This window comes from Embiotoca jacksoni, unplaced genomic scaffold (genome assembly GCF_022577435.1).
Source record: "Embiotoca jacksoni isolate LCO1_2020_lvr unplaced genomic scaffold, fEmbJac1.0.p SCAF_4, whole genome shotgun sequence".
Taxonomy (NCBI): domain Eukaryota; kingdom Metazoa; phylum Chordata; class Actinopteri; family Embiotocidae; genus Embiotoca; species Embiotoca jacksoni.
This window is the reverse complement of record NW_027185392.1, coordinates 6,491,510-6,503,610: the sequence shown is the minus strand read 5'-3', so window position 1 is coordinate 6,503,610 and position 12,101 is coordinate 6,491,510. Positions and strand designations below refer to the sequence as shown.

At 43.2% G+C, this 12,101-nt stretch overlaps 1 protein-coding gene across 1 annotated transcript in view; it reads right to left on the bottom strand.

Annotated features, from left to right (window-relative positions):
• doc2g (double C2-like domains, gamma) overlaps nt 1–11,852 on the bottom strand; it is a 37,108-nt gene extending 25,256 nt beyond the window's left edge. Inside the window, exons 1-5 of the mRNA XM_069166783.1 lie at nt 11,687–11,852; nt 9,040–9,445; nt 8,493–8,572; nt 7,876–7,950; nt 2,460–2,569 (exon numbers count right to left, since the gene is read on the bottom strand). Coding sequence (XP_069022884.1) covers nt 2,460–2,569; nt 7,876–7,950; nt 8,493–8,572; nt 9,040–9,427 — 653 coding nt within the window. The 5' untranslated portion in view covers nt 9,428–9,445; nt 11,687–11,852. The remainder of the gene's footprint in view (nt 1–2,459; nt 2,570–7,875; nt 7,951–8,492; nt 8,573–9,039; nt 9,446–11,686) is intronic.
• Between the last annotated feature and the right edge of the window lie 249 nt (nt 11,853–12,101).

Sequence of the window (12,101 nt, the reverse complement as noted above, 5' to 3'; positions counted from 1 at the left end):
GCCCAATCCGTAAATTCTCACAGTGAATTTGGGTCTGGTAATACCAGACTAATCATCTGGTTTACCAAATTAGAAATTTGGCCTGGAAAACTACTTATGCCTCATTGGAGCAGTGTCATTGTAGATTAGGTAACTATAAGGGATTCCTTTATCGGTCCCAACTTCTCTTGGGAGTGCTAATTGTACGTATTTTGACCATCACACCTTTCAGCGCTAATACCGACCATTATGAGCTCTGAATGACTTTTGTCATTTTGATACTCTGATTCTGCCGTTTAATGTTATGATTTATGAACGAGAGGAAAATGTAATCATCATCATTAGTAACCTGAGGTGCATTTTCATTTGCAGAGTTGTCATGAAAATCCTTCAAATATTACGGAAAATGTTGCTCTTAACTAAACCCTTAAAGCCACTTGACATGAGTCTTCATGTAACTGTGACAATAATCTGTTATGATGGCCAACTTCATCACTGCCTGTATTTATTCAGTGTAACAGTGAGACAACATCTCCATCAGGAGTATAAACTAAAGCTGGTGGAGAGCACAAACAGAGGTAAAAAAAAATAAAAATGAAAACAGGTCTGACACTCATCTATTGACAACTAATAGCAGTCCAATTAATTAATAATGTCACTTCATAACCTCAACTTAAAAACCCAATTTGCCAATGTTGTGTTTGATGCTTGCTTCCTCTGGCTTCAAGCGCCCAAAAACTTGGACCTGAAATAAACACTGCTTCGATGCAATCCTCGCTCTCACATGAAAACCCACTCTTTAAAACTGGAACATACCGTCCGAGTGCAGCGTGGCCCAATTTCACAATAAACTTTGCACTGTCCAGGCCTTCAGGCAGGTCTACAGAGAGGCTGAGTCTGGGCAGAGTCCTGCTTCTCAGCAGTGAACAGAGTGCAGGGATCAAAGAGTACAGCATCCTCTCCTCTGCGCCCTGCTGTGAGCAGCAGAGCAGGATGCAGGGCACAACCCGGTGAGTAAACATCTCTCCGGGGGTCCCTCTCCATTTCTCCCTTCTCTGACTGCTTTCTGAGGAGTAATGAGAACACAGTGTGTTCATTGACTGAGGTATTGCCTGAACACATCCAGAGAGAGTTTGAGCAGATTCTCTCTGTGTCTGTCGCTTGCTTTTTCCATTCTCCTTGCTGTCAGAGAGCGTCTCATTCACTGCCTCATTCGCTGTCTCATATTTCTCACTGTCCTCATTCCTTCGTTTTTTGGCATCCCTTTGAGTAAACTCCTCCCCATCACTCTCCCCTCTCGGCTAAGTGAATTTCCTCATTTATCACTTTCCCATCCTAAGAGCTTCCTTTTCCTAGCCAAACTTTCTGTCTCTCTTTCAACTGACCCTTGGTTTCTCTCCATCCCTCTACTCAGTCATCTTCCTCAGTCTTGGCCTCCCTACTTTCCACTTCCACACCCCTTTATCTGTCACTTGACATCATTCACGCTTTTCCTCCTGCTCTCTTTGTTGATCTTGGCAGCCTCCTCTCTCTCTCTTCATCTCGTGTTCAGCACTGGTCACACTCCAGCTCCTCCTCCTCTTCCTCATTTTGGCTGCCCAGAGCCTCCATGCTGGTTTGTGACTGTTGGCTGTGTCCTTGAACAGAGGTCAGGTGGGTTTCCTCTTGTTTGAGGGGTCTCTCCTCAAGCTGATGGTTGTGTGTCATGCGCGTGTGTTTGGGGAGCGGGAGATAAAGTGCCTACAAAAGCTCAAGGACGTGTGTTATTTATGTGTGTGTGTATTTTGTCAAAATACAGAGGAGGGGCCATGCATGTTCTTTCCTGCCAGTGATTGCCCTTGACATACACACAAGAGGATAAGTACACACCTGACGGCCTGCATTTGTGTGTGTAGTGCAGATGAGAGCTGTGTGTGTGTGTGTGTGTGTGTGTGTGTGTGTGTGTGCGTGCGTGCGTGCGGGTATGAGCTTCCGAGTCCGTGCATATGTCTGTGTCGCATTTCCTCAGGATAAACAATGCCATCCAACCCTATTACGATTGCACTGAGTAAACTGACATTGATTGCACGCAGCGCACACGTTCACAAACAAAACACACGCAGAACTCCGTCTCTGAATCACCTTGCACATGCAGGATGACACGAGTGCGTCAGTTTTTGGGCCAAGATGGCTACGTTTGACCTCAATCACTCCACTTGGAGAACACTGCGAGAAGGAGGGGGGGGGCGGAGACTCAGGGCACAGCCAACACCTGAGCAGTTACTGCAGCAACAGCAAGTGGAACAGTTGGCTGGTGACGCCTGGCTGCAGTAATGAATTATAGTACCTGGAAAAGCCCACTGGGAAGCATGGGCTGGCAGCTCACTAGAGGGTTGGAAGAATAGATCTTCATCCTCCACATAATAAACTGGTTACTGGTTGGCTGTCTGGGGAGAAAAGCTAATGGCTGGCCATTGTAAACTTCAGAGCTGAATACCTACCTGAGAGTTTTGGTGGTCATGTCGGCTGCTGTGATGCCATGATACACCAGTGTTTCATTCCAAACTGGATTCAGCGTATTCTTCAGGGTTTTTGTGCGTAGCTTGTTTGCCTGCAAGGGAAAATTAAAAGAATTATGTAAAGGAAGTCCTGGAAAGTGAAAGATCTAAAGAATAAAAGACGAGTGAGGAATGTTCAAAGGGCGATGGAGCAAGACGTTAGATCAGAATCAGAGAAAGAGAATATAAGATCATGAAAATGTAGCAAAAAGGAGAGACAAAAGATCAAGAAAAAAAGAAGGGAAGTATCATTTATGTCTGTCCCTCGGGAAATCGCAGACATCTGCTGGCTACTTTGTAGAAGAGGGAGAGGAGGCAAGGTTTCCCTCGCCTCACCTGTTCAATCTGTCTCCTCCCGTACATAATAAGACAGTCAGACCTCCAAAGCAAGCACTATGTCTAGAACGCAACACAACACAGCAGCCAATTAAACTGCACAACACAATCAACATGAAAAATGAAAGCTTTTCAGGAGAGGGAATGCCCACAAGCCCCTAATAGCTTCACCATTCCTACATTTGTCTTCAAGATATGTTCATCTTGTTTCATTTTTTTTTTTTTTCATTTAAATGTTTATAAACTCTTTTAGAAAGTGGGATTGGATGCCAACAAAAGGCAATTTGTACTGACTCCAGAGATAGAGTTTCTGCACTCACAACTGTGAGTTAGTGAGCCCTTGTAGAGCCAAAGGCAGAACTAACTGGATTTCAATAATAGGAAGTGTTTAATGAAGGACTCTAAGTACAATTTTGAAGGTGTCCTTATTTTACTCTAATACTTGCCAATTACTTTGCAGATTTTTGATTTGAAGTCTCTAAATAGTATAAGAAATAAAGTACATAAAAGGGTGAGTAATGGCACTTTGTTGTTTTCTTCTTCTCAAAAAATACCATGAAAAGATATGTTTTCTTTGGTGTACTTTCAATCAAATATGGGTTTACATCATTTGCAAATCATGGCAGCATGTTTTTATTTACATTTTAGACAGCGTCCTAACTTTTCTGGAAACGAGGTTGTACTCCTGTTTACGAACGTTTGCTAAAAAACTGCCAGCTGTTTTAGGAAAGTACTTAGCCCTTAAAAAATGAGCACAAATGTTAACAATGCATTTTTGCTAGAGCGCAAAGATGACTGAACATATTGAGAGAAGGATTAACACAGGATTTGTTTCGGTGTTCTCGTGGGATTTGTTGATAAAACATGGAATTTTGGCAGCCTTATCTTTTAATCTCTCCAAAAGCAGACAATGTGGACACAAATATTTAGACCATTTGTTACAACTAATGCATACATGTTACTGCATGAGTATTTGGCATCCAGTTATGTTACAATGCCTATAAAAAGTATTCACCCGCCTTGGATGTTTCACCCTTTTGTTGCTTTTATACTTGAAATCATGGTCAATATAATTTGGCTTTTTTGACAAGAATTTGCAAAAAGAAAACTCTTTAATATCAAAGTGAAAACAGATTTTTACAAAATAATGTCAATTCATTAAAAATATATAAGGTAAAGTAAATGATTGCATAAATACTCACCCCCTTCAAGTTAGTATTTAGTAGATGCACCTTTGGCTGCAATCACAGCACTGAGTCTGTGTGGATATGTCTTAATCAGGCTAGCACATCTGGACACTGCAATTGTTCTCCATTCTTCCTTGCAAAACAGCTCAAGCTCCGTCAGGTTGCTCGGGGATCGGGCGTGAACAGCTCTTTTCAAGTCCAGCCACAAATTCTCAATTGGATTGAGATCTGGGCTTTGACTTGGCCACTCCAGAACATTCACCTTGTTGTCTTTGAACCATTTCTGTGTAGGTTTGTATGCTTGGGGCCGTTGTCTTGCTAGAAAATAAATCTTCTCCCAAGTTGTAGTTCTCTTGCAGACTGAGTCAGATTATCCTCCAGGGTTTGGCTATATTTTTCTGCATTCATGTTCCCCTCTACCTTTACAAGCCTTCCAGGGCCTGCTGTTAAGAAGCATCCCCAGAGCATGATGCTGCCACCACCATGCTTCACGGTGGAGATGGTGTGTTTGTGGTGATGTCCATTGTTTGGTGTTCGCCAAACATAGCGTCGAGTCCGATGGCCAAAAAGCTCAATTTTTGTCTTATCAGACCAAAGAACCTACTTCCAATTGACCTTGGAGTCTCCCACATGCCTTTGGGCGAATTCCAGGCGAGATTTCATATGAGCTCTTTTCAACAGTGGCTTTCCCTTTGTCATCTCCCATACAGCTTCGACTGGTGAAGAACCCAGGCAACAGTTGTTGTATGTACAGTCTCTCCCATCTGCGCCACTGAAGCTTTTAACTCCGTCAGAGTGGTCGTGGGTGTCTTGATGGCCTCCCTCACCAGTCTCCTTCTTGCCCGGTCACTCAGTTTGTGAGGGCGGCCAGCTCTAGGCAGATTTACACAAGTGCCATACTCCTTCCATTTCACAATGATGGATTTAACTGAACTCTGTGGGATTTCCAGGGAGTTGGAAACCTTTTTGTAGCCATCTCCTGACTTATACTTTTCAATGATCTTTTCTCTGAGTTGCTTGGAGTGTTCTTTAGTCTTCATGTTGCAATTGTAGCAGGAATACTGATGAACCAGAGACTGGACCTCCCAGACAGGTGTTTTTATACTACAATCACTTGACACACATCAACTGCACTCAGGTGATCTCCAATTTAACTAATTGTGACACTGCTGGCATCAACTAGCTGCACCTCCATTGAATTAGGTCAGTCACTTTAAAGGGGGTGAATATTTATGCAAACACTTATTTTACACTATACATTTTTAATTAATTGACATTAGTTTGTAAAAATCTGTTTTCACTTTGACATGAAAGAAGCTTTTTTTTTTGCAAATTCTTGGCAAAAAAGCCAAATTATATTCAGAATGATTTCATGTATAAAAGCAACAAAAGGGTGAAACATCCAAGGCATTGTATATCTAAAAGACAAGTGTTTGTAATTGTATTTTTGATATTTACTGCTATTAACACAAATTTTGAATAGATATATCTCTCATGGAGCATTTTAACATTGTGTTGTTGCTAAATGTATTTATTTGAAAGGATCTGCTGGCTATGCAAAATTGTGCTGTGTGTACACTCTGCATGTTCAGCCGGAAGAGAAAGTGTACACTCCTCTCTACTGCTGCTCATGTCTGAAGCTTCAGCGTCAAACACCTCAGCTCTCATTCTTTTTCTTTCTGCCACTGTCAGCCTCTTGCCTCGGGGCCAGATCCTGAACCATCCCTGCCATCTTCTTTTCTCTCGGTCTGTTTTTGTTCCCACACCCTATTGTTCTGCCTGTGCCGCCTTCCCTCTCCTTCCCTGTCCTCTCATTGCTGTCCCCTTTTGTACTTTCATTTTTCTGCAGGAAACTTGTGGCTTATCGACAACAGCCAGCCCACCAGACCTCGGTCCATCGAGGGAACAAGTGTTTTCGATTCATGTTTTTTGTTTGATTCATGGATGTGCAGTAGGAGACGTGTACATGTGGACTTGCAGCGGTGTTGCACAGCTGTATACGTGCCAGCACAACTGAACAGAGCAGCTACATCTCTCAAATCACTATGAGCCATTTTTGACTGAATTGGGTTGGTTTTCTGAGCACATCATCTTAGCACATGCTCCATATACAAACATTTAAAACACCAGCTCCCTCTCCCTTCCCTCTGTCACTCCCTGCCTCCATGTTCCCTTTATACTGGTGGTTTTGCATCTGTTTCTAAATGTTTTATCTCAGCCCTCCATCTGGCCATCACTCTCTTCCTCCTTCTCTCCATCTGTCTGCATGGATCTTTTTATTTATTTCACACTCCCTCTCACTCCAGCCCGACTTCCCGGAGCTGTGAATTCTCCAAGCATCTCCGTTAGGCTTGGGCAGATGAAAATACGAAAGACCATCACAGAGGCACCAAGAGATACTGTGTCTGTGCATGTTTGTGCATGAGACAGAGAGAAAGCAGAGAGAAGGCAGAGATCGGACGGGAGGGAGGGAGGGAGGGATGGCAGGAGCTTCTCTGTGTGACTAAATCCTTAGCATGTGTCTGCATACTCACAAGGTCATGCACCGCGTGTTACAGTGTGTGTCACAAGACGGCATGCTTGACTGTATCCTGGCTAAAGAGCGTGTTGGCGGATGTGAGACGGGGGCGGGGGTCGGAGGGGGGAGGGGGGGCATGTGTCTCTGTTCTCCATATTTTAAATATACTCTAAACCTTTTTGCGTTTGGATTAGTCATCGCAAAGCTCACATACTGAGTCTGAATGTGGACAAGAGAAGATGTGTGAGCGCTCGTCTATCATCCTCACTTCTACACGTGCACGCTCTCACTTTTCAAGTGACGTGGCCCCCGTCTGGTGGGTTTAACAAACAGTGTTACATGGCTACTTACTTACTCATTGACGCTTTCTCTGCGCCCCACCACCACCACCGCTACCGTCCCTCTCCCCCATCAACACTTGCCTGTTGACGTGAGCCGTGTAACAATCCTCCCTGTTTCCATGACAACCACCTGCTGCTGTCCTCCCCTCATCTGTCTCTCCTTCCCTCCCTCCCTCCCTCCCTCCCTCCCTCCCGGTCTCCACTGCCCCCCCTCACTCCCCCCTCTTCCTCCCTCTCAGTTGTCTCCCCTCTCGCTCCACACACTGTTGGTATTTCAAGGTCAAAGAGGGTCACATGCAGATAGTGAGATAGAGACAGAGATAGGGCTGGGAAGTGAGAAAAGGAGTGATAACAATGGGAAAGGAAGACGGACAGAGGAAGGCTGGAGGACAAAAATCCCTCAGACGTTGTTATTGTTAGCACCTTAGACCTCAGACGTTTGCCTTGCTCAACCTGTCTTGCCTCTGTGTCCTCCCCTGCACTTATCATAACCTCATTTCGTGTCAACCTTGAGCCAAAATGGCCGACAACAGGTTGCATTCTGGGGTTAGCGTTGTGGCGAGCATTATCGTGCTGCTTGAGCTGAAAACAAGACAAGAGCGGTGCAGCAGACCAGAACGTGTTTGTGCTCGATAAAGTACAGCAGTGGACAAGCCACATTAAACAGCAACCGACTGAAATGCTTTCTGCTCAACTGCTTGAAACAACACACTAAATTAGTGTCATGCAACATTTCTTGCAAGACTGTTTTGATCTTTTCATGGTGTCTGATGAACAAGAATCAACAAAGATTTGTATCTACAGAAAGTAAATGATGATTGTTGTTGTTGTTGTTGTTTTGTGAATAAATCATCTTTTTTTTTTTTTTTTAGTTACGGTTACGGTGTGAGTTTAATGACAGAGTATCAGCATCTGGGAAAGCCCAGAGTGGTAGCATGTTACATTAATTGCCATCGAGGTAAGGTTGGAGCACTGACCTTGCTAGCCCCGGGGAGAAGATGAAGCTTGACGTATGGATCAGCCAGCCCGTTAGAGTCCATGGCTTTCAGTCCCTGTGGGACACAAGCAGATACACACATGTGCAAACACACACACATACTGTAGTGTCAAAGGTGACGTCATCATGCCCTCAAACACTTCACACCACTGACAGGGTCAGAAAAAGACAGCGAATATGACAGACCTCTTCTACTGTAGTTACATCTCAATAGCGCTTCTGGGTGTTTCTTTCTATGCCAGTATTTTCTACCCTCCTCGACTCCTTTGTGTTGTCCTCAAGGGAACTGTTCAGCGAGATTTACATAATTAACGTCATGTGACAGTCCGCAATGCAAGGCTTGTGTCCTTGTACGGTGGCCATTCCAAGATGTTTCTGCAAAAGCAACCTAGCAACATTATCCAGCGTTTCGTAGTGCCGTGAGATGATTTTGTCTTGAACTGACAAGCAGCGAAGGGTGTACGGCGAACGTGTTTCTCTAAAAAACGCAAAAGCATTACAGGAGAATTGTTTTCATTGGGCCTTCAAGGAGCATTATGCAACCGCACACAAGCAAACAGTCTGTTTATATGAAGAAAGTATTAAAATTGTGTGTACCTTTGCCTTGTTAATAGTACAATGAAGACAGTTGTTCTCTTGATCAAAGAGCAGGGTGAAGTCCAATGTTCCCAGGTAGGCTAAAAAAAAAAAAAAAAAAAAAAAAAAAAAAAAAACGGCAATTATTGTCAGTAAGAGGCCCAGATACAGACACACAGTCAAAAGCTCTGAGTCATATTTGTAGCAGATGGCCTCTTAAAAACATGAAGCTGCCTAATATGAATTGATCTGTCTTGTTTTATTACTCTTTGGGAATGAGCAGAAACTCCCCCAATTGCAACATTGTGTAATAAATCATGAGAGGCACTGTGTCACACAAAGTGGGAGTGACAAACACTTTTGGGGAAAATGCTTGACTCGACAATTACTCTGCAGGCATATGTTGGGCTTCTAAGGAAACAGGCAGAAACTCAAATTGAGCAAAACAAGCTGACGCTTCACTCCAAAGTTGTTTTTATGCTGTATTGTTTAGTAATTTCCACATGAATGAGCGTATAGGACTGTAAACATTGATCCCTAAACTTTGTTCACCCTCCTCAGAACTCACTGTCTTCATCGTCCGAGTCGACCACCTCCTCTCTGTCTCCGTCATTGTCCACTCTTCTCTCCCCATCCTTGAATCCTACACCCGTCTCCCCATTGAAAGTCTCTTCTTTCAGGATCTTCTTCTCCCTGGGAGGCGGTGGCGTGCAGGGGTAGTCGTGGAAACGTGGGAAGAAGTCTGATATCTGTGGGATGGGGAGGATGGGCCCCGGGCACACGTTAATGGCAAAGTGCTCCTGCATAGAGATCTTGACCGGCGAGGGCGGGGGCGGAGCAGTGGAGTGGGGCGTCGCCGAGGGGGAGGAGGCGGATGGGGAAGGGGTGGAATTGGAGGAAGGGGGGATGGCCAGGTGGGAGGTGGAGGGCGGGGGTGGGGGTTTGGAGACACTCATGTGGACTGTCAAACAGGACTGTGGGATGAAAATGAAGGGGTGAGCCGGAGGGAGAAAGAAATGAACGAGGTGAGAAAGATAAAGAGAGTAAGAGTCATATCCTCAGCCTCCTGTGAGTTTGCAACTTTCTACTTTCTGTGAGTTCACACAGCAGCAGGGGTCAACTCTTTTCAAGGCTGGAATTCACGACACATCTGAAAACAACCTGGATAAAACTGAAAAAATTGTTCTCTTTCCGTCCACTGATGCAATCCCGACTTCTCAAAAGCCAAAATAGCCAAACCTTTGACACTTCAAGTGTGACTCACACATTGTGTCAGCGCACCAAGTCTGTGCTCAGAATGAATATTCAAATGTAGTGCTGCAAAGTATGAACAAGTGATGTCACTTGTGTATCTGCACTTCACTCTAATCCTTCCCTTATCTCTCTCTTTCACTCCTCTCTCTCTCATCTGCAAGTCCCCTGAGCAACATTTACATAATACCATTTGAAGTCTTTCTCATTCCTTAGCATATTTGTCACTAAATGAAGCATAATAATTGTTACCAAAATCCATCCTCGTTAAGCCAAATGCTATCATTTCCTATTTCCTTCATAATGATTGAGAAAGACTGAAGATATGTTCTCTCATGTACTCCCACAGCGCTTCTGTGTCTTTAATATTTCAAGACCTAGTTTGATTTGATTGGTCACAGACACAAACTTCAAACATAAATGTGGCAATGTTCCCTTTGTTTACTGGTGCTGTCCCAGATCAAACTGTTAAAGATAAAAATAACTAGATCATAAAAAACAGATTTGGTCTTCACTTCACAAAATATACAGACAGTAAGAAAAATACCAGATCCACTTTATAAACAAGCAGCTTCACATAATGACAACAAAAGCACCACGGCTAAACATTTCTACAACTGCAGGTCATTTGAGGATGCATGTCACTTGTCATCCTCCCATATGTTACATGTCTCCTTCATGTCACTACTGGTTAGTGGCAACCGATGACCTCTGTTCTTTAATGTCTAAATGCAGTTTGTGTTTCTCCTGTTGCGGGGGAGTTCAAGACGGCACTCTTTCTCGAATGAAATAGTTTCCTCTCCGTTTCATGACTGATGCGTCTTCTGTGGATACAAATCTTGACACTCTTTGGTCCTCTGTTATTTCAGTGCAAATTCACATATCAAAGTGTTAACTCTACTTTTGAACACATTTTCATATTGATAAATTAATTAATAATAATAAAAAAACAAAAAAAACAATGAAGCTCACATAGCTCAAACTGACATCTTCAATTTGGCTGTTTTGTCTAACCTAAAGATATTTTATTTAGATGAATAAAAAGTTTGGAAATGGAGAAATGATTGGTATTTTGATTAAAAATTACTTCAAATCTGCGATACTGTAAATCCATGATGAAAATTTTGATTATTTTTCTATTTACTGGCACTACAAGGATTAATTGATTTGTTGTTTCAGTCATTGGTAACTTCAAGTCTCTTTTACAGTTGACAGTGTTCAGGCTGTATAATTTATCTTTACAAAAATATCATATTGGATAAGTTGTGTCCTTTTTCTATGATGTGTTGAAATGATCTGTCTGTATGTTGGCGTGGAGAGTTTGCACACTGCCAGTAGATTTAGCCTTTAAATTGAAAATGTTTTAGTTGTATGTAGAAGCCACACAAAAATCATCAATAGAACAAAACAGGTATAAAAAAAATACTTGTTGTTTTACATTGTGTTCATCAGTATTGCTGTAAAATCATCTCTAGTGCATAATAAAACATGTTGACTCTTTCGGTCATGTTCACATACATGTGAATATACAGATGTACCATGTCAATTTTTTTGATATACATTCATATCAACACGGAACGAGACTTAACTCAGTTATAAACTTGCATTTCCAAGAACACATGCCATCTTCTTTACCATACTATATAAGTTACAGTACAGTAACACTCCCTCTCTCTCTCTCACACACACATGTGTTTTAAGACCCTCAGCCCAAAACTGCCTGCTCGCATCATCAATACCTACACTCATTCATACACTCGCACCGCTCTTATGTAACAACACCCAAATATTCACTGCCTGGGTGCCCTCATACAAATGATCACTTGCAGCATGTTGCTTACAAACTCATCCGCTCCAGCCCTTTTACATACTGAGACAGCGCACAATAGACCACATGTGCACACACACTTACGGACATTCATGCACAAATATAGCCACCCACAAAAAAAAAAGAAAAAACGTACCCAGGGACAGTCTTCATCTGTGCCGGCACTCCATCTTGCCTGTTTTCACGTCTTCTGTCTCTCACACACTGTGGAGCATGCAGACCAGCTTTGAGTCAATATATCCCTCTGTACTCTCTCCCTCTCTCTCCTTCTGTCTCCGACTCTGTTCATCGTTCGCTCTCCTCTCCTCCTCTCCTCTGTCCCTCCCTCTTTGCCTTCCCCTTTAGTTGTGACGTATCCAGTTAAAATCCCCATCAGTTGTTTTTAGACTGTGCACATAGTACCGTCAGTCACTTTCGCTGCAGTGGGGAGATTTAAGGAAACCTGGTGAAAAAGGTGTGTGTTCGTCTGTGGAGGTGTGGAGGTGTGTGTGTGTGTGTGTGTGTGTGTGTTCATCTGTGGAGATGTGTGTGTGTGCGTGTGTGCGTGTGTG